The sequence below is a fragment of the Heterodontus francisci genome, chromosome 38 (genome assembly GCF_036365525.1).
Source record: "Heterodontus francisci isolate sHetFra1 chromosome 38, sHetFra1.hap1, whole genome shotgun sequence".
Lineage (NCBI taxonomy): Eukaryota > Metazoa > Chordata > Chondrichthyes > Heterodontiformes > Heterodontidae > Heterodontus > Heterodontus francisci.
Window position 1 is genome coordinate 11,036,679 of NC_090408.1, and position 22,485 is coordinate 11,059,163.

General features: G+C 44.9%; 1 protein-coding gene across 1 annotated transcript in view; it reads right to left on the reverse strand.

Moving 5' to 3' along the window:
• The window catches only part of mesd (mesoderm development LRP chaperone), a 33,334-nt gene extending 11,793 nt beyond the window's left edge, over nt 1-21,541 (reverse strand). The window contains exons 1-2 of the mRNA XM_068017725.1: nt 21,334-21,541; nt 18,314-18,546 (exon numbers count right to left, since the gene is read on the reverse strand). Coding sequence (XP_067873826.1) covers nt 18,314-18,546; nt 21,334-21,480 — 380 coding nt within the window. The 5' untranslated portion in view covers nt 21,481-21,541. The remainder of the gene's footprint in view (nt 1-18,313; nt 18,547-21,333) is intronic.
• Nucleotides 21,542-22,485: the final 944 nt, after the last annotated feature.

Below are 22,485 nucleotides of genomic sequence, written 5' to 3' on the forward strand. Positions count from 1 at the left end.
CTTCCAGCATTTTCTATTTTTATTTCAGATTTCCAGCATCCGCAGTATTTTACTTTTGTATTAGTCCAGAACATAAGAAATAGGAGCCAGAATAGGCCACTTAGCCCTTTGAACTTGCTCTACCATTCTTCTACCTCAATCCCACCTTCCCGCACATTCCCACATCAAGTGCCTCCTGATAACACAGAGCAAGTGCAGAGTGATTGCTGTAGTTGTCAATGCATCTGGACATTTGGCAGCTTGCGGTATGAATTCACGAGTGCGGCGACGTCACTACGTAATGATGTCCAAGCATTGCCCCACTCCTCAATGGCTGCGATCACTGCCTCCATCCCCAATAGTACCCCACTCCCACAAACACCGCTTCTCTTCCCTGCTCCCTCCTGTGCCCGCATGCTACCTTTCCCTCCTGTCGCTCCCGACTGCTCGCCGCTCTTTCCGACACCCGTTTGCTCACTATTGCCTCCCACTGCTCCATCCTGCCTTGCCACCCGGAAGAGCGGCAGGGGGTTAGCAAGCAGGGTGCGAGCAGCAAGGTGGGGAAGCAGTGAGGCGGGATGGAGCATTGAGCAGTTGGGAGAGAAGAGAATGAACGGCGAGCATACAGGCATGGTAGAGAGTGAAGAGAAGCAGCAATCACGGGAAAGAGAAGCGGCGATTGAGGCAGTGATTGAGAGAGGGAGCGGGGTACTGTTGGGAAGGATTGAGGCGGTAATCGCGGCCATTGAGGGATGGGGGGGGGGGGTGTTGGGTTAAACTTGACTTTTTTTTGTCAAATTGAGCAGTGCCATCTCTATTACTGACAGTTGCCTGAGACGTCACAGACAGTGACGTTACAGTCGATGAGGCTGCATTTGCGCATGTGCCAGTACTACGTTGCGTTGTCAGCAAAACGCAGCCATTCCCATATCCCTTAATGCCCAAAAATCTACCGACCTCTGCTTTCAATATACTCAATGACTGAGCATCCATAATTCTCTTAGGTAGAGAATTCCAAAGCTTCACAACTCAAAGAAGAAATTTCTCCTCGTCTCAGTCCTAAATGGCTGATCCCTTATTCGGAGACTGTGAACCAGTGTTCCAGATTCCTCAGCCAGGGCAAACATTTTCTCAGCATTTACCCTGTCAATTAGATCACCTCTCATTCTTCTACACTTCCAGGAATACAGGCCTAGTCTACTCAACCTCTCTTCATAGGACAATTCACTCATCCCAGGAAACAAACAGTCGAGTGAATCTTCACTGCACTCCCTCTAGGGTAAGTATGTCTTTCCTTAGGTAAGACCACCAATACAGCACTCACTATTCCAGGTGTGAGCTTGACAATGCCCTATATAATTGTAGTAAGATTTCTTTACTCTTATACTTCAATTCCTTTGTAACAAAAGCTAACATACCATTTGCTATCCTAATTGTTTGCTGTACCTGCATGTTAACTTTGTGATTCACTATGATCCCAGGCTAAGAGGCTTTTGGTATGAGAACAAAAAGGGCTTTCACTACAACAAAAAAGATCTAATAAAGGGATCTAAAATGGGCAGATTTTAATGAAGTATATAAAGCTGCTTTTTTTAGTCGGTGAGTTAGTAACTAGAGAGCACAAAATGTGGCATTAACCGAGGGGGAGGGGGCTAGAGGAAGAGAGACAGAGAGGAAGAAAGAGAAAGACAGAGAAAATCACAAAGGTCACAGCAGAGACGAGGCCATTCGGCCCATCATGTCTCTGCAGCTCTCCGCAAGAGCAACTCGGCTAGTCCCACTCACCCTCCCTTTCCCCACAGTCCTTCAACTTTTCTCTCTTCAAGTGCTTATCCAACTCCATTTCGAAAGCCATGACTGAATCTGCCTCCACCGAAGCTCTCAGGCAGCACATTCCAGACCCTCCTAACCACTCGCTGGGTAAAAATGTTTTTCCTCATGTCTCCGTTAGTTCATTTGCCAATCACCCTAAATCAATGTCCTCTGGATGTCGACCCTTTTGCCATTGGGAACACTTTCTCTTGATCTACTGTCTAAACCCCTCAATCAAATCTCCTCTCAACCTTCTCTATGGGAAAATCTAGTCACGTAATTGATGTCCCTCATCCTTGGAACCATTCTAAAAATTCTTTTCTGTACCTTCTCTAAAGGGATAGGGAAAGGCAATATCGACTAAATGACACAGTTCTAAACAGTATACAGGGACAGAGGGACCTAGGTGCTCATGAACATAGATCGTTGAAGGTGGCAGGTCATATTAAGAGTAGTTTGCAATGCATATGGGATCTTGGGTTTCATAAACAGAAGTATTGAGTATGAACATATGAATTAGGAGAAGTAGGCCATTCGGCCCCTCTAGCCTGCTCTGGCATTCAATAAGATCATGGCTGATCTGTGTGTCTCGAATTCCACACTCCCATTTTTTTCCCTGATAACTCCTGATTCCCTTGTCTAACAAGAATCTATCTATACGAACATACGAATTAGGCTTTTCTATGGAGTACAAAAGCAGGGACGGTTATGCCGAACCTTCTTAAAGCTCTGGTTAGACTACAACCAGAGTATTGCATCCAGTTCTGGTCACCACACTTTAGGAAGGATGTGGGAGTTCTTGACAGGGTGCAGAGGAGATTTACCAGGATGTTTCCAGGAATGAGGGATTTTAGTTATAATGGAGCAAACCAAGGGGTACAGTCAAGGCAGGAGAGCAGAACAGCAATATAGGAAATGAAGGTCAGAGAATGGTAGGAACGGACAGAGAGAAAAAACCCAAGACCACACCAACAGTCGAGACTAGATGTGACAAAGATAACAAAAAGACAAAACTAAAGTTTCTGTGCACATAGCATTCATAAAGTAGACGAAATAATGGTGCACATTGAAGTAAACAAATATGATCTGATAGCCATTACAGACATGTGGCTGCAGGAGGACAAGGATTGGGTCCTGAATATTCAGGGGTATATGACATTCAAGAAGAATGGGAAGCTAGGTAAAGGTGGAGGGGTAGCACTGTTAAACAAGCATGGCATTGGTGCAATAGTTAGAGATGACCTTGCTTCAGGAGATCAGGATGTAGAATTGGTTTGGGTGGAGATAAGGAAGAAGAACAAAGAACAACTGTACAGCACAGGAACAGGCCATTCGGCCCTCCAAGCCTGCGCCGATCTTGATGCCAGCCTAAACTAAAACCTTCTGCACTTCCGGGGACCGTATTCCTCTATTCCCATCCTATTCATATATTTGTCAAGATGCCTCTTAAACGTTATTATCGTACCTGCTTCAACCACCTCCCCCGGCAACAAGTTCCAGGCACTCACCACCCTCTGTGGAAAGAACGTGCCCTGCACATCCCCTCTAAACTTTGCTCCTCTCACCTTAAACCTATGTTCCCTAGTAACTGACTCTTCCACCCTGGGAAAAAGCTTCTGACTATCCACTCTGTCCATGCCTCTCATAACTTTGTAAACCTCTATCATGTCACCCCTCCACCTCCAGCGTTCCAGTGAAAACAATCAGAAATGTATCCAACCTCTCCTCATAGCTAATGCCCTCCAGACCAGGCAACATCCTGGTAAACCTCTTCTGTACCCTCTCCAAAGCCTCCACGTCCTTCTGGTAGTGTGGCGACCAGAATTGCACGCAATATTCTAAGTGTGGCCTAACTAAAGTTCTGTACAGCTGCAGCATGACTTGCCAATTTTTATACTCTATGCCCCGACCGATGAAGGCAAGCATGCCGTATGCCTTCTTGACTACCTTATCCACCTGCGTTGCCACTTTCAGTGACATGTGGACCTGTACGCCCAGATCCCTCTGCCTGTCAATACTCCTAAGGGTTCTGCCATTTACTGTATACTTCCCACCTGCATTAGACCTTCCAAAATGCATTACCTCACATTTGTCCGGATTAAACTCCATCTGCCATTTCTCCGCCCAAGTCTCCAACCGATCTATATCCTGCTGTATCCTCTGACAATCCTCATCACTGTCCGCAATTCCACCAACCTTTGTGTCGTCCGCAAACTTACGAATCAGACCAGCTACATTTTCCTCCATACCATTTAGATATACTGCAAACAACAAAGGTCCCAGCACTGATCCCTGCAGAACACCACTAGTCACATCCCTCCATTCAGAAAAGCACCCTTCCACTGCTACCTTCTGTCTTCTATGACAGAGCCAGTTCTGTATCCATCTTGCCAGCTCACCTCTGATCCCGTGTGATTTCACCTTTTGTACCAGTCTGCCATGAGGGACCTTGTCAAAGGCTTTACTGAAGTCCATATAGATAACATCCACTGCCCTTCCTTCATCAATCATTTTCGTCACTTCCTCAAAAAACTCAAATTAGTGAGGCAAGACCTCCCCTTCACAAAACCATGCTGCCTCTCGCTAATAAGTTCGTTTGTTTCCAAATGGGAGTAAATCCTGTCCCGAAGAATCCTCTCTAATAATTTCCCTACCACTGATGGAAGGCTCACCAGCCTATAATTTCCTGGATTATCCTTGCTACCCTTCTTAAACAAAGGAACAACATTGGCTATTCTCCAGTCCTCTGGGACCTCACCTGTAGCCAATGAGGATGCAAAGATTTCTGTCAAGGCCCCAGCAATTTCTTCCCTTGCCTCCCTTAGTATTCAGGGGTAGATCCCAACAGGCCCTGGGGACTTATCTACCTTAATGCTTTGCAAGATACCAAACACCTCCTCCTTTTTGATAAAGAGATCACTGAGACTATCTACACTCCCTTCCCTAGGCTCATCATCCACCAAGTCCTTCTCTTTGGTGAATACTGATGCAAAGTAATCATTTAGTACCTCGCCCATTTCCTCTGGCTCCACACATAGATTCCCTTCTCTGTCCTTGAGCGGGCCAACCCTTTCCCTAGTTACCCTCTTGCTCTTTATATACGTATAAAAAAACCTTGGGATTATCCTTAATCCTGTTTGCCAATGACTTTTCATGACCCCTTTTAGCCCTCCTGACTCCTTGCTCAAGTTCCTTTCTACTGTCTTTATATTCCTCAAGGGATTCGTCTGTTCCCAGCCTTCCAGCCCTTACAAATGCTTCCTTTTTCTTTTTGACTAGGCTCACAATATCCCTCATTATCCAAGGTTCCCGAAACTTGCCAAACTTATCCTTTTTCCTCACAGGAACATGCTGGTCCTGGATTCTAATCAACTGACATTTGAAAGACTCCCACATGTCAGATGTTGATTTACCCTCAAACAGCCGCCCCCAATCTAAATTCTTCAGTTCCTGCCTAATATTGTTATAATTAGCTTTCCCCCAATTTAGCACCTTCACCCGAGGACTACTCTTTATCCTTATCCACAAGTACCTTAAAACTTATGGAATTATGCTCACTGTTCCCGAAATGCTCCCCTACTGAAACTTCGACCACCTGGCCGGGCTCATTCCCCAGTACCAGGTCCAGTACGGCCCCATCCCTAGTTGGACTATCTACATATTGTTTCAAGAAGCCCTCCTGGATGCTCCTTACAAATTCTGCCCCATCTAAGCCCCTAGCACTAAGTGAGTCCCAGTCAATTTAGGGGAAGTTAAAATCACCCACCACTACAATCCTGTTACCGTTACATCTTTCCAAAATCTGTCTACATATCTGCTCCTCTACCTCCCGCTGGCTGTTGGGAGGCCTGTAGAAAACCCCCAACATCGTGACTGCACCCTTCCTATTCCTGAGCTCCACCCATATTGCCTTGCTGCACGACCCCACCGAGGTGTCCTCCCGCAGTACAGCTGTCATAATCTCCTTAACAAGTAATGCAACTCCCCCGCCCCTTTTACAATCCCCTCTATCCCGCCTGAAGCTTCTAAATCTTGGAACATTTAGCTGCCAATCCTGTCCGTCCCTCAAAAAAGTCTCTGTAATGGCAACAACATCATAGTTCCAAGTACTAATCCAAGCTCTAAGTTCATCTGCCTTACCGGTTATACTTCTCGCATTGAAACAAATGCACTTCAGACCACCAGTCCCGCTGTGCTCCTCAACATCTCCCTGCCTGCTCTTCCTCTTAGTCTTACTGGCCTTATTTACTAGTTCCCCCTCGTTTATTTCACTTGCTGTCCTACTGCTCTGGTTCCTACTGCTCTGGTTCCCACCCCCCTGCCACACTAGTTTAAACCCTCCCGAGTGACGCCAGCAAACCTCGCAGCCAGGATATTTGTGCCCCTCCAGTTTAGATGCAACCCGTCCTTCTTGTACAGGTCCCATCTGTCCCTGAAGAGATCCCAATGGTCCAGATATCTGAAACCCTCCCTTCTACACCAGCTGCTCAGCCACGTGTTTAGCTGCAGTATCTTCCTATTTCTAGCCTCACTGGCACGTGGCACAGGGAGTAATCCCGAGATTACAACCCTAGAGGTCCTGTTTTTTAACTTTCTACCCAACTCCCTAAACTCCCCCTGCAGGACCTTGTCACTCTTCCTGCCTATGTCATTGGTACCGATGTGTACCACAATGTCTGGCTGTTCACCCTCCCCCTTCAGAATGCCCCCTGTCCATTCAGAGACATCCTTGACCCTGGCACCAGGGAGGCAACATACCATCCTGGAGTCTCTTTCACGTCCACAGAAGCGCCTATCTGTGCCCCTGACTATACACTCCCCTATAACTATTGCTCTTCTGCGCTTTGTCACTCCCTGTTGAACAACAGTGCCAGCCATGGTGCCACTGCTCTGGCTGCTGATGTTTTCCCAATAGGCCATCCCCCCCAACAGTATCCAAAACGGTCTACTTGTTAGAGAGGGGGATAGCCACAGGGGATTCCTGCACTGACTGCCTGCCCCTTCTAGCGGTCACCCATCTATCTGCCTGCACCTTCGGTGTAACCACTTCTCTAAAACTCCTGTCTATGACGCTCTCTGCCACCTGCATGCTCCTAAGTGCATCCAGTTGCCACTCCAACTGATCCATGCGGTCTGTGAGGAGCTGCAACTGGGTACACTTCCTGCGGATGTAGTCATCCGGAACGCTAGAAGCGTCACGGACCTCCCACATCTCACAGGTGAAGCACTTGACCTCTCTAACTGACATTTCTAGCACTAATTAATAAATTAATTTAAGATAAATACTTATTAAATCCTTACTAAATTGTTATAACTATATGGTCCCTAGTGCTAGATTCCTACAATAAATATTAAATGCTAACTAAATACAGTAATCTCCTCACTCTGGTTTAGTTACTCTACTTATTAGTTAATTAGGGTTTTAATCAATTTTTATCAATGTTTTATTTTCAAATTCAGTTAAAAAAAAATTCCCTACCAACCAATCAGGTCACAGCTTTCCTGTGACATCACTGTTTTTTTTAACCAGAGGTAAGTTTTTTTTATACTTAGCGGTCCGGAACTCTGCCCTACGAGTCTTCGCCCAGTCAGCTGTGCTCTTTGGAAGCTCTGGGCTCCCCTCACTCTGAGGACAGGTAGGAAATGAAAGGAGCTCCTCGCTCCCTCCTTACCAAACTTCCTCACTTACCAAACTTCCACTGTAGCACTCTACTGCAACCCAAGTCAGCACTCTAGTGCAACCCAAGTCAGCACTGTAAGATGGCTCACTTTTATACTGACTCACTCTAGCCCCCTGAAGACTGGTTTAAACCAATTCTCTAATTAACAAGGTGCAGCTGCAAGCAGAGCCTGAGTGAACCCTGTTTAAAGCTGGTCTAAAACTCACCTTCCCCAACCCTAACAGCAACTGTTAAGTTGATCTGCTAAATAAAAGACAGATTAGATTGAAGATAAAATTAACCCTTAATTATCCTCACTTACCAAACTTCCACTGTAGCACTCTACTGCAACCCAAGTCAGCACTCCAGTGCATAGTAGGGGAAAGAAGTCACGAGTGGTTTACAGGCACCCGAACAGTAATCACAATGTTGGACAAAGTATACAAGAAGAAATATTGGGTGCTTGAAATAAAGGGACGACAATAATCATGGGTGACTTCAATCTACATATAAACTGGAAAAATCAGATTGGTCACAGCAGCCTGGAAGAGGAGTTCATAGAATGCTTCTGAGATAGTTTCTTAGAGCAGCATGTTCTGGAACCAACCAGAGAGCAGGCTATATTAGACTTGACATTGTGTAATATGACAGGATTAATTAATTATCTCGGAGTAAAGGCACCTCTAGGTAGCAATGACCACAATATGATTGAATTTTACATCCAGTTTGAGAGAGAGAAGAGTGGGTCTAAGACTAGTATTTTAAACCTGAATAAGGGCAACTACTGGGCACGAAAGCTGAGCTAGCTGAAGTGAGCTGGGTTATTAGGCTTGGAGATAGATCAACAGAGAAGCAGTGGCAGACATTTAAGGGGATATTTCAGAATAAATCTATTCCTGCTATAAAGAAAAATTCTAAGGGAAGGACCCATCATCCATGGTTAACTAAAGAAGTTAAGGAAAGCATCAAATGCAAGGAAAAAGCATATAATTGCACAAAGATGATTGGTCAGACTTTCAAGAACAACAGAGAATGACTAAAAGGTTAATCAGGAGAAAGAAATTAGAGTATGAGAGGAAGCTAGCTAGAAATGTAAAAACGGTAGCAAGAGTTTCGACTTGTATTTAAAAAGGAAAAGTGTAAGTAAAATGAGTGTTGGTCCTCCAGAGAGTGAGAATGGAGAGTTAATAGTAGATAATAAGAAAATGGCAGATGCAATGAACAAATATTTTGCTTCTGTCTTCACTATAGAGGATACAAAAAAAATTCCGGCAATAGCTATAAATTAGGAGGTGGAAGGAAGAGAGGAACTTGGTGAAATTACAATCACCAGGGAAGCAGTACTGACTAAACTGATAGAGCTGCAGGCCGACAAGTCCTCGGGTCTCCTGATGGACTTCACCCGAGGGTCTTAAAAGAGGTGGCTAATGAGGTAGATACAGTGGTGTTAATTTTTCAAAATTCGCTAGATTCTGAGGGTTATGCGACTTTGGAACTCTCTGCCTCAGAGAGTGGTGGAGGCGGGGACATTGAATATTTTTAAGGTGGAGGTAGATAGATTCTTGTTAGACAAGGGAATCAAGGGGTATCGGGGGTAGATAGGAGTGTGGAATTCAAAACACAAACAGATCAGCCATGATCTTATTGAATGGCGAAGCAGGCTCCAGGGGCCGAATGGCCCGCTTCTGCTCCTAATTCGTATGTTCGTATGTTAGGTTGAAGAAGCTGGGGTTGTTCTTCCTGGAGGAAAGGAGATTGAGGGGAGATTTGATAGAAATGTACAATTTATAACAGGTTTAGGTAAGGTAGACAAAGGAAAGCTGTTCCCATTAGCTAGCTGATGGTACAAGGACTGTGGAACACAGATTTAAGGTTTTGGGCAAGAGATGTAGGGGGGGGAATGTGAGGAACAACTTATTTTTTTAATGCGAGTGGTAATTGTTTGTATTCTTTCATGGAATGTGGGCATCACTGGCAAGGTCAGCATTTGCTGCCCTTCCCTAATTGCCCTTGACAACTGAGTGACTTGCTAGGCCATTTCAGAAGGCAATTAAAAGTCAACTACATTGCTGTGGGTCTGGAGACACATGTAGGCAGAATTCCTTTCCTAAAGGACATCAGTGAACCAGATGGGTTTTTACAACAATCAATTATAGTTTTCATGGCATCATTAGAGACTAGCTTTCAATTCCAGAATTTTATTAATTAATTGAATTTAAATGCCATCAGCTGCTGTGGTGGGATTTGAACCCCTATCCCCACAACACTAAGCTGGATCTCTGGATTACTAGCTCAGGTGACATTACCACTACACCACCATCACCCCCTCAATGACCTGGAGCTCCCTGCCCATGAGGGTGGTGGGAGTGGAGATGAAGAATGATTTCAGAAGGAAATTGGATGGGCACGTGAGGGATATAAACTTACAGGGCTATGGGGATAGAGCAGAGGAATAGGAATGACTGGATTGCTCTGGAGAGAGTTGGCATGGACACACTGGGCCAAAAGGCCTCCTACTGTGTCATCATGATTCTTCTGAAGTGTGATGCTCTGAATTGGACACCATATTCCAGTTGAGACCAAACCAGCATTTGATAAAAGGTTCATCAAAACTTCTTTGCTTTTGTACTCTATGCATCTATTTACAAACCCAGGATACTGCATGCCTTTTTAGCCACTTTCTCAACCTGCCCTGTCACTTTCGACAATTTGTGCACATATACCCAGGTCCCTCGGTTCCTACACCCCCTCCAGACTTTCACCCTTTGTTTTATATTTTCTCTCCTCATTCTTACCAAAATGTTGCACTTCACACTTTGCCGAATTAAATTTCATCTGCCACTTGCCTGCCTATTCCACCAGGCTGTCTATGTCTGTTTGAAGTCGATGGCTATCCTCTTCACAGTTCACACTACTTCCAAGTTTTGTGTCATCTGCAAATTTTGAAATTATACCCTGTACTATAAGCAAGGAAAGCAATGGTCCTCATACCAACCCCTGGGGAACCCCACTGTGTACCTTCCTCCAGTTAAACAACTGTTCACCACTACTATTTACTGTCACTCAACCAACATAATAACTGTGCTGCCATTGTCCTTTTTATGCTATGGGCTTCAACACTGCTAGCAAGCCTATTATGTGGCACTTTATCAAATAAAAATACCTTTGGAAGGCCATGTATACCACATCAACTGCATTACCTTCATCAAGACACTCAATCGAGTTAGTTAAACAGAGTGGGGGAGTGGTTAGAATAAATGCTTTTCAGTGTCCCACTGGAAACTGTGGTGAAAGATGAATCCTTAATATACAAAGGGTGAGGAAAAATACTTGAAGTTTGGAAAAAGGGCAAATATATGGGACTAAGTGAATAGTTCTTTCAGAAAGCCTGTGCATGAAATGGAGTGAATGACCACATTACTGTAAAAATAATGTTTATAAAATCAAATTCACATGTAGAGCCTTAGAAAATAGGCAAGGAGCAGAATTTAGCACACTCCAAAATTGAAGTAAATGTAGGAAATCATGACCAAGATAAGCCATATAGAGCTATAGGAAGTACTAAGCAAGTATGTTAAATGGGACCAGGCATGTCATATTGTTCCTAGTTGCACTACAACTGTCCCAAGACACTGATTAAATACTTAGAAAAATTCTGTTTCAAAACTTACAGCATTTGCACTACAGTAAAACAGCAGATAACGGAGAACAGGTAGTAAGATTAGGAAATACTGCTAGATTAGAATGAGAACAGAAAGGAACAGAATTCTGAGTTTTCAAGAAACAAATATACTGATGGAGACCACACTGTTAGCTGCATTATAATCCCTGAACATGCCAATGGAGTTGACTTTCTTGCAGGAAATCTATAATAGCTGCCATGTAACTGTCAATAAATGCTGGGCTTAGCCAGCGACGCCCAAACCCCAAGCACCTTCACTATGTTATCACTAGGTGTCATCAGTATATTTGTACCAATGTCTTTCTTTCTTTTGGGCCTCCTTATCTCGAGAGATTATCACGCCTGGAGGTGGTCAGTGATTTTGGAGTGACCTCTCCAAGGCGCATGCCTGGGCAAATTTATGGAGGTTGAGAGTTGCCCAGTCGTCAAAACCCCCCTCTCGGCCTTTCTGGTGGGGTCCAAAGGAGTGCAGGACACGACGTTTGGCACCAGTATGGCTGCAGGAACTGCCGGAAACATGCCAAAGGTGACACATGACCGCCTACGGGGTTCCGCTCCGGATTTTCTGTTAGGGTTTACTCCCTTAGCCTTGGTCTCTCCCGAGACGCCCACAAGGCAGTGGGGTTGTTGGGGCCCCTACACAGGTGTAGGATGGTGCCGGTGGGAGGAGGGGATGCAAGGGGGAGGGGTAGAGGGAGGGGGTGGGGGGGGGTGCAGGGGAAGGGGGTGCGGGGTGAAGATGGTGCGAGGGGGGGCGGGCTGGGACGGGGTTGTGAGGGGGTGAGCTGAGAGGGTGGAGCAGGGAAGGGGACGGGGGTGGGGGGGTGTGGAAGGGGGGTAAAGGGGGGGGGAGGGGGGGTGGAATCTGGTGCAGGTAATAAGCCATTTCCTCAGTGCCCACCCTCGACGTCCGGAAAGCTCATCCACGTCCTTCGGGAGGTGAAGCATCATTTGGCAGACTTAGAGGTGATTACATTTGCTAAGGGTTTTTTTTTTGCAGTGGTTTAAATAAAGGCATGCAGCATTGCCGACAGTGCGCTGCAGATGCTCTCCGAGCCATCTCCCGCGGGCGCTTTGAAGTTGCGGCCGGGGGGGCCGCTCGTGGATGTTTTGGGTGTTCGGGGCACCTTTTCACAGGACTTCTCTCGGGTCCCGCAGCTCCTTCTTCACCTCAATGGACTTACCGCATGCCGTGGCTGCAGACACTCTGGACTGTGAAGACAGCAGGATCGGAGATTGAAGTATCGGCAGCTGTGCTCGTCAGTTTCATCCGGATCAATTTCATTGAGAAAACAAAGAGCAGGTGTGGCTGGGGGAGGGCAGTGGGCCCAGGTAACATACACTAAACTAACTGTTAACTTTTAGATAGGGCTAAAATGAACTGATTTAAAGAGCCAGGGGAATTTAAACCAAGAGGAAAAATTGGAAATTTAAGTCAATACTTCTTAGCATTATGTTAATAAACCTGAAGTGGTACTCTCATCACCCCAAATTGCTCCAATTACTGCCATCCTAACACTTCACTCAAATGTTACACAACTCAAAAAGCTCCTTCCAATCACAACCCAAGTTAGGAAGAACAGGATTCTAATTATACTGTTTTTCTAGAGTTCAAGTGTATAAAAGTACAAAAATTTCACATGATCACCAGTCATTACACTTGACTGAAATCCTAATGTCACTGAATTCAGTACATCACAGGACATTGGCTACAAAACAACTTGTTGCATGGTTCAAGACCAATTAATATTAGCTTCATCAGAGTAATAAGATCAGCAAATAAGTAGATATACAATCTGTAATAAGGCCGTTTTGCAGCTTAAGCAAATGAAACTAGCTATACCTCACTTATTCTAAATATGCAATTAATAATTTGGACCTCTGAACAGAAAGTTAACCTGCCATTAGACCAGCATCTTGGGAAGCTCTTGTTCCTGCTGGTACTGAAAAGGCCAGTACAGTCTACTCATCTTAAATCAAAATTTAATTCAAATTTTCTGATAATTTAAATTAACGCTAGATTCTAAATTTACTTTTATTTTAAAAATTGCTTTAAAAATTTGAATTCAGTGCAAAAAGTGACAATCTGGAGGAAATGACAAGTTATACAACTACAATTATGGTCAACGTCACATAAGCAGCTAAATAATTAAACAAGGATATTATTAACTGAAGGTCATAGATCCAAACCCTTGGCAAAAAAATCCAGAAGGCAGATGAGAATTTTTTTCTACTCAGTTTTGAGAATCTGGAACGCTCTATCTGAAAAGGTGGCGGAAATTAATTCCATAAGTAATTTTAAAAGGGAGTTTGACAGGGGATGAGGATGTGGAACTTACAGGTTTGCAAAGAAAAGGCGGGGATGTGGGACTAAGGATAACTGCTCTTTCAAACAGGCCGAATGATCGCCTTCTGTGGTGTATGTTTCTATGATTCTGTGATTATAGATCATATTAAACAAACTAGCACAACTTTCAAGTAAAGAATATCGAATCCACCATGATAAAAGTGATTAAGTTTTTAATCAGTGTATTGCTCATTCGATGGCTGTTTCATTCATCATAAATCTTTAGCACTATTCCTTACATTAAAAAGACGAACTCTACTTCAGAATTAGCTATGGACTAATAAAACTAACATATCAGGGGCTGGGAGAAAAATGTGCCTCACCCAAGTTTAGGCAGACATTCGCACCTCAACTCTAACATTTTTTCAAGAAATTCAAAATTAGTAAAACTTTCTTTTTCTATGTTGATTGACCTTCAGTAAGTTATGCTTTTCTAAATATTCACTTATGAGATCTCTCATGGTCATTTCAAAGATTATCTGCATAGTTAATCTTACATTTATTGTTTTAGTGTCCAGGTATGTGTCTTAAGCCTCTTCACAGAATCATAGAATTGTTACAGTGCAGGAGGCAGCCATTCGGCCCATCATGTCTGCACCAGCTCTCCGAATGAGCAATTCACCTAGTGACATTCCCCTGCCTCTCCCCATAACCCTATACATTCTTCCTTTTCAGATTACAGTCTAATTCCCTTTTGAATGCCTTGATTGAACCTGCCTGCACCACACAGACAGTGCATTCCAGACTTTAACTACTCACTCCATGAAAAAGTTTTTCCTTGTGTTGCTTTTGTTTCTCTTGCTACTTTAAATCTGTGCCCTCTCATTCTCCATCCTTTCACAAGTAGGAACAGTTTCTCCCTATCTACTCTGTACAGACCCCTCATGATTTTGAATACCTTTGTCAAATCACCTCTCAGCCTTCTCGAAGGAAAAGAGTTCCAATTTCTCCAATCTACCTTTATAACTGATGTTCCTCATCCCTGGAACCATTCTTGTGAATCTTTTCTACACTCTCCGATGCTTTCACATCTTTCCTAAAGTGCGGCACCCAGAACTGGACACTATGCTCCAGCCAAGGCCGAACTAATGATTTATACAAGTTCAACATAACCCTCCTTATTCTTGTACTCTATGCCCATATTAATAAAGCCTAGGATACTGTAGGCTTTATTAACTGCTCTCTCAACCTGTCCTGCCACCTTCAATGACTTATGCACATATACACCCAGGTCCCTCTGCCCCAGTACTCCCTTTAGAGTTGCACTCTTGATCTTATTTTGTCTCTCTAAATCCTTCCCACCAAATGAATCACTTTACATTTTCCACATTAAACTTCATCTGCCACTTGTCCGCCCATTCCACCAACTTGTCTGTGTCTTTTTGAAGTTCTACACTATCGTCCTCACAGTTCACAATGCTTCCATGTTTCATATCATTTGCAAATTTTGAAACTGTGCCCAGTCATTAATATACATTAGGAAGAGCAAGGGTCCCAACGCTGACCCCTGGGGAACTCCACTACAAACCTTCCTCCAGCCCAAAAAACATCACTACTCTGTTTCCTGTCACACAGCCAATTTTGTACCCATGTTGTTACTGTCCCTTTTATTGCATGAGCTATAACTTTGTTCACAAGTCTGTTATGCAGCACTGTATCAAATGCCTTCTGGAAGTCCATGTACACTACATCAACAGCATTGTCCTCATCAAGCCTCTCTGTTACCTCTTCCAAAAAAACTCCAGCAAGTTAATTAAACATGATTTTCCCTTGACAAATCTGTGCATGGCTTTGTCCATGTTGTTATTAATTTTGTCCCGAATTATTGTTTCTGCAAGTTTCGCCACCACCGAAGTTAAACTGCCTGGCCTGCAGTTGCTTATACCCTTTTTGAACAAGGGATAAACATTTGCAATTCTCCAATCCTCTGGCACCCTCGAGTCTAAGGAAGACTAGAAAATTATGGCCAGTGCTTCTGCAATTTCTACTCTCACCTGCCTCAGTATCCTTGGATGCATCTCATCAGTCCTGATGCTTTATCAACTTTTAAGTATCGACAGCCTATCTAATACCTCAATTTTAAATCCTTCTAGTGTATTAATTACTTCCTCTTTCACTGTGGCCTGGGTAGCATCTTCTTCCTTAGTAAAAACAGATGCAAAGTATTCATTTAGCACCTCAGCTATTCTCCTGCCTCTGCCCTTTTTGGTCTCTAATTATAAAAAAAAATTTTTTAAAAGGCAGCTTTCACGTGAATACCTTTCCAATCCCCAGGAAGCTGTCTTGAATTTAGTAACTTCACAAAAGTAAAGGTCAGTTAAAGCCTCACTTATTTGAGGTCCCGCCTCCTTTAAGGGCAACAAGTCCAGGTTGTCCACATACTTGATCCACTTTAAGATACCTTGGGCTGGATTTTACGGCAGGCGGACGTGAGCTTGCCACCGACGTAAATGTCGGTGGCGCAACCGCCTATCCCAGGGATCTGACCCACATTTTACGGGTCCACAGTCTTTAATTGTTCAGAGGCAGGACTTCCACCCGCTTGAGGGAGGAAAGCCCGCCTCAATGAGCTGACAGCAAATCATCGGGCCAGCAGCTCTTAGTCCCAGCTGCACCACCAGGAGCAGTGGCCACTGCTGGGACTGCAGCCCAGCCGAGGACATGGAGCCAGGACCGAGGCAAGTTTGGTTTGCCTCGTCAGGCAGATTGGTCGTGGCCCAGCGTGGCAAGTGTGGTTGTTTTGGGGGGGGGGGGGGGGGGGAGGGTGTCTCGGGTCCTGGGGGTGATTGGGGAAGCGGGGGCAGCCCTCAATCGGGCACCCTGTGCCCGTTTGTCCGGCCCCCCCCCCCCACGTGCACTGGAAGGCCACAGGTATCGCTGGGCGGCCTTTCACGTCTACCAGACGCCTGCTTACCACGGGTAAAATACCCATAGAGGTGGGTGAAGGCCCTTAAGTGGTCGTTAAGTGGCCACCTTAAGGGCCTCGATTGGTCTGGGGCAGGCGGCCCGTTTCTCCCCCCGGGGCCCACAAAGTGGGGCGGAGGCAGTAGCAGGCCAGGAAGGCCTCCCAGAGCCTTCCGCTTCATTTCACGCTGCCACCCCCCGGCCACCATCTGGCTCCCTGGGGGTTCTGTAAAATTCTGGCCCTTGTCTCTATACCATAAAGACAAAAACAGCAGGTTTAGAAAATCTGGAATAATGACAGAAAATGCTGGAAACACTCCCACATGTCAGGCTGATCAATGGAGAAAGCAGAGATAATGTTACGGGCATAAGCTTTGATGAAGGATGCTGCTTGACCTGGAGTGTTTCCGGTATTTTGTACCTTGGTTTCTTTTTATAATCACAACCAACAGTATTTGCATATTGCTGGCTCTTCAACCACGGATTTAAGGATCTTTCCCTCTTTCTCCTGAGGAAAAGACATAGAAAATGACTGCTACAGACTCCCACTCCTGTTTCACATTAACTAATACTTGCTTTAACTTTGATGGGTAAACCCATCATTATTGGAGATGCTCTCAGCAAGCTTACAGGGAATGTTTTGTGTCTTTTAAAAATAGACAGACAGGTTTAGGATTTATTCAATCCTTCCGCCTGCCAGTATTTCAAGATAGTTAAAGCCTAAAGTAGCAGTAAATTCATCAACTTCAGCAAATAATCTCAAGATCATTGTATTTGTTCAAGTGTTAGAAAGAACAAACTTGCATTTCTATAACATCTTTCACAACCTCAGGACATCCCAAAATGCTTTACAGCCTATGAAGTACCATTGATTTGCAATCATTGTTGTCAAGCACAAAATGTGCCAGTCTATTTGCACCCAGTAAAATCCCACAAACAGCAATGAGATAAGGATCTGTTTTAATTTTGTTTCAGGGATAAATATCTGCTAAGACTCCAGGGAGAACTCCCCTACTCCTCTTCGAATAGTGCCATTGAATCTTTTATGTCCACCTGAGGGGGCTGACGGGGCCTCGGTTTAATGTCTCATCTGAAACAGGACAGCTCCAACAATACAGCAGTTGCTGAGTACCACATAGTTAGTACTTACAGATAAGTTTCATAATCCTAATCTATGGTGCCTATTTACACACATCACAGTGACTCAACTCCAAATATTCAGTGTAACTGGTCATGTTTGAGTTTGCGCCTTGAGCTTCAAAAGTAACCAACTTCAAATACAGGGAACGTTCCTGCAATTGGGCCTTGCAGCAGCAATTTATCAGATATAGGAAAAGGCGGCGGCCATTCAGCCCCTCCAGTCTGTTTAACTATTTAATTAGATCATGGCCGACTGGCACCTTAACTTCATTTGCCTGCCTTTGGTCCAAAATTCCTTGATATCCAAGAAAAATTTGTTGATCTCAGTCTTGACAATGTTAATACATTCCTTTTTAAAAATAATGTTTAAATCTCCTGCTTTCCTCCTACTCCAAAATTGCTCTCAAATGCAATGGCCTATACTGGGGTACAGATCCAAAAATACTAACACTCCCCCACTACACCATCCAAGCAGCAACTGTTCACATGCAAATATAGACAGTAATGTCAGTTGGTTATTCAACCAGGATCTGTTTTCACCCAGCACGTGCATTTTTCAGCTGCGATCACTGAACAGATTACTGGACTGAACAGACCTCATTTCATTTGTTAATACAAGAGCAGAGACCAGTTTAAAGCTCTCATGCGCATAGCTCAGCACAGATGAGAGATCCTTTCCCATCATCATGCAACAATACTGCCAAAATATTGTAAAATTAAGCTTCAGAATTAGTTTTGTCCAGTCACAAGTTAACTATAGCTTTTCAACTATAATGCTCAGACACTTACCTCTGTACATCATAGTTTGCATTGTACAGACTGCCTTGCCAAAGACTGGTAACCTCCTCAGTGTCCTTCTCAGTGGGATTCCCAGACACTGTCGCAAATATCATTAACGTCTTGCCTTTCTTGGTCATCTTCAGAAGGTTTTCAGGATTGCCGGCATCAATTTTGGAAAAGTCTATTGGTGGAGGAGTTCTCTTGTGTTCTGGTAGGTCCCCTTCCTCTATATCATCGTCTTTCTGTATAAAGATAATGCAATACAAATTTCTGCTGGAGAATAAATGATCATTTTGCTAAGTGCACTTCAATTTTCTGATTGTTGTAGATTTAAATATTAATCTGAACTCCACTCCATCGTGCTCCACTGGCATAAGCCCAAAAGGACACCAATCAAGTATGCTGCTTCTAAAGTTTTCTGCAAGTTGAAAACTTTCTCGGCTTTTGCAATTGAATAGCCTCTTGCCTATGGGCATTGACTTAAGTATTTAAGGGTTTGTGGTGGAAAGGGTCCACAGTATACTGACTTTTTAAATAAGCTTCACCTTTAGCATAGACCATAGCCTGCTCAATATTGAACATATACAGAAACAACTTTGAAGACATAAATTTTTTACAAACATAAACCCACAACAGGAATTATTTTGTGGAACGTCCGGAATTTGCAAAGCTTGTTTCCGTAATACTTTTATCTGCAAAATCATCCCAGGGTCAATTCTTGAAAACAGACAATAAAAATATTAAACACTGAAGATTTGCAACATTTTGTTTGCTAAACAAAACACAATGGCTGGGCACTTCCTCAGAGCTGCAGCTGCTTAACTTTACTGGAAGTGAAGTATGTAAGTGAGGTTTATGTCCAATTTCTGATGGCAAAATGGGAGCAGCTTTGAGGAACTTCCCAGTATGTTTAATTGAGCAGCTTGTCAACTGGTTTCTGTGGATGCCGATCGTGGGGAATGAAAATCATGAAAGTATTTCATGGAACTATTTATTGCTGATTTGAGACCCTAAAGTTGGATCTCCAACATTTGGCTGTTCAGATGATAATCTACCATTCTTCAACTGCAACATGTCCAAAACTCAGCTGATTGACTGCTGCGCCACCCAGTCAGCCTCCTTCCTCATCGATACACCCTGGCACCCTGTCTCTTGAACTGATGAAAGATCACAGACCTAAAACGTTAACTTTGCTTCTCTCTCCACAGATGCTGCCACACCTACTGAGTATTTCCAGCACTTTTTGTTTTTGCTGCAAAGTCCACAAGTCTGGCTACAGCAAAGCCACCCGGGCTTTCCATTGTTTCCAGGTATTAGCAGCTGCCATGCACATTTACATCCGAAGAATCACTGACTCCTTGTTTACAAACTGAAAGTCTGGGAGGATGAAACCCATTGCTTTTCAGGTGCTATACCCCTGCAGTCTCTGCTGTTCAAAAAAGGTCTTTGATCTGGGTTCTCAGCTGTCCTGATAACCAAGATTTCTGTCTTGTCTTTAAGCACAGCTGATGTGAGCTCATCTGACTTCTGTGATTCCATCTTAAACTACATGGAAAAAAAAATCACTTTTTTAAAACATAATCAAGTTACAAAGTCCAGCATTATTAACAATTTCCCAATTTGAAGCTGAAGAGCAGATTCATAGTTGTGGAAGATCAGAAAACCAGCACACAGACTGGGAATCTAGATCCAGTTTGTTGTCTAGTTTCTAGTGGCTTCAAATTGGCTCTCAGCCCAATTTGAAATGATAGTCCCTGCTGATCGCTATAGTGGTTGGCAGATCATTAACTAGTGAATATAGCTTTAAGATCACCAAAAGAATGATAGGTTAATGTTCTACTAGAAAGTGCTGGAAGCACAATCCATTGTAACTTTGAAGTGAGAAGAATAAATATTTGAAAAAAAAACATTTTATAGGGGGCTGGAAAAGGTGGGCATGAGCACCATGGCTCAAATGGCTTGCTTCTGTGCTGCACTCCCTTGCGCTCACTGACCTACATTTGTTCCTGGTTAAGCAACGCCTCAATTTTGAAATTCTATCCTGTTTTCAATCTCTCCAATTTCCTCACCCTCCCAATCTCTGTAAACTCCTCCAGTGGCACAACTCTCTGAGAGATGCACATTTATTAATTCTGGCCTCAAACATTCCCAATTTTAATTGTTCCATCATTGGTGGCCATGCCTTCAGCTGCCCAGGATCCAAGCTCTCGAATCCCTCTCTAGGCTGCCCCATCTCTCTCCTCCTTCAAACTGACCTCTGACCAAACTTTTGGTCATCTTCCCTAATATCACCTTAAGTGATTCAGTGCCAAATTTTGCTTTATAACACTCCTGTGAAGCACTTTGGGACGTTTCACTGCATTTATATAGCATCTCTAATGCAAGTTGTTGTCGCAAATTTCTAGAGAGCTGCTCATCAGCAACATGTCCTGATGATCTGGAATGCACTGGCTGAAAGGATGATGGAAGCAGATTCAATAACTTTCAAAAGGAAATCACAGAAACATTTGAAAAGGAAAGATTTACAGGGCTATGTGGAGTGTGGATAACTGGACAGTTCTTTCAAGAAGTCGGCACAGGCACGATGAGCCAAATGGCCGCCTCTGTGCAAGATGCCCATAGCAACACTAACACTGATATTTCTCCAAAGATAAGCTATTCGCGAGTTATTGTATTCTACGTATAGAACTGAGGCAAAAAGACTCTTTAGCTCATGGAGAATTTTCCACATCGGTGACAGAACCTGATTTAAACAAAATCAGAAGCACTGACAAGATTATTTCAAACCCACTTCACGGTCTTGGCTCCCTCCCTCAGTGTGGGATAAATTCAGAGGCTGAGCCGGCGGACCAAGCCTGACTCCTGGATCCCCACACTGAGGGCCGGAAGGTGCCCACAGAGAGCGGCCAAGCCTGTGTCTCTCCAACTCCAGCACTGGGGCTTGGAGGCCGCGGAGAGGCCCCACAGGCCGCCCCAGTGAGAGCTCCCAAGGCCGGCCTCCCCCTCACACAAACCCCGGGGCTCCGCACCTCCCACTCCTCCAGCAGCCTCGCCATGTCGGCATCGTTATAATCGCGGATATCCTTCTTCTTCTTGCCGGCCTTGGGTCGATTCTCCTCCCCACCAGCACCGATGCACAGCAGCAGGAACAGCAACACCCAGGCCACCGTCGCCATCTCACAGACAAGGCCGCCGGCTCGCGCTCTCGCTTCACCTGCCCGCCGTGCGCGCTCCGCCCCCGCCCCCGCCCCCGCCCCCGCCCCCGCCGTGCGCGCTCCGCCCCCGCCGTGCGCGCTCCGCCCCCGCCCCCGCCGTGCGCGCTCCGCCCCCTGCCCCGCCGTGCGCGCTCCGCCCCCTGCCCCGCCGTGCGCGCTCCGCCCCCTGCCCTGCCGTGCGCGCTCCGCCCCCTGCCCCGCCCCCGCCGTGCGCGCTCCGCCCCCTATCCCTACCACTCCCCCTCCCCCACCCCCACCGGCCCTCAGCCTATTGCTGTTACTGTCAATCAGCTGGGCTGTGAGCATCTGCAAAATCACCTGTCAGTGCAACACTGTAGCTCAGGTACATTCATTGGCAAGAATGCTGGTAAATTTATTCCATTATATTGTAAGCAAAATTGAAGCCCATGGATGAAAAGTACAGTGGCAGCGTGGATACAAAATTGACCGAGAGATGGAAAACAGAGATCAGTGGTGAACGTGTGTTCTTGGACTGGAGGGAAGTTTACAGTGGTGTTTCCCGGGGGTCGGTATTAGGACCGCTGCTCATTTGGGTATGTAAAGCCAGGTGACCAACACTGGTTCAATGAAGAGTGCAGGAGGGCATGCCAGGAGCAGCACGAGGCATATTCAAAATGAGGTGTCAACCTGGTGAAGCTACAACCCAGGACTAACTGCGTGCCAAACTGCGTAAGCAGCATGTGATAGACAGAGCTAAGCGATCCCATAACCAACGGATCAGATCTAAGCTCTGCAGTCCTGCCACATCCAGCTGTGAATGGTGGTGGACAATTAAACAACTATCTGGAGGAGGTGGCTCCACAAATATCCCCATCCTCAATGATGGGGGAGCCCAGCACATCAGTGCGAAAGATAAGGTTGAAGCATTTGCAACAATCCTCGGCCAGAAATGCCGAGTTGATGATCCATCTCAGCCTCCTCCTGCAGTCCCCAGCATCACAGATG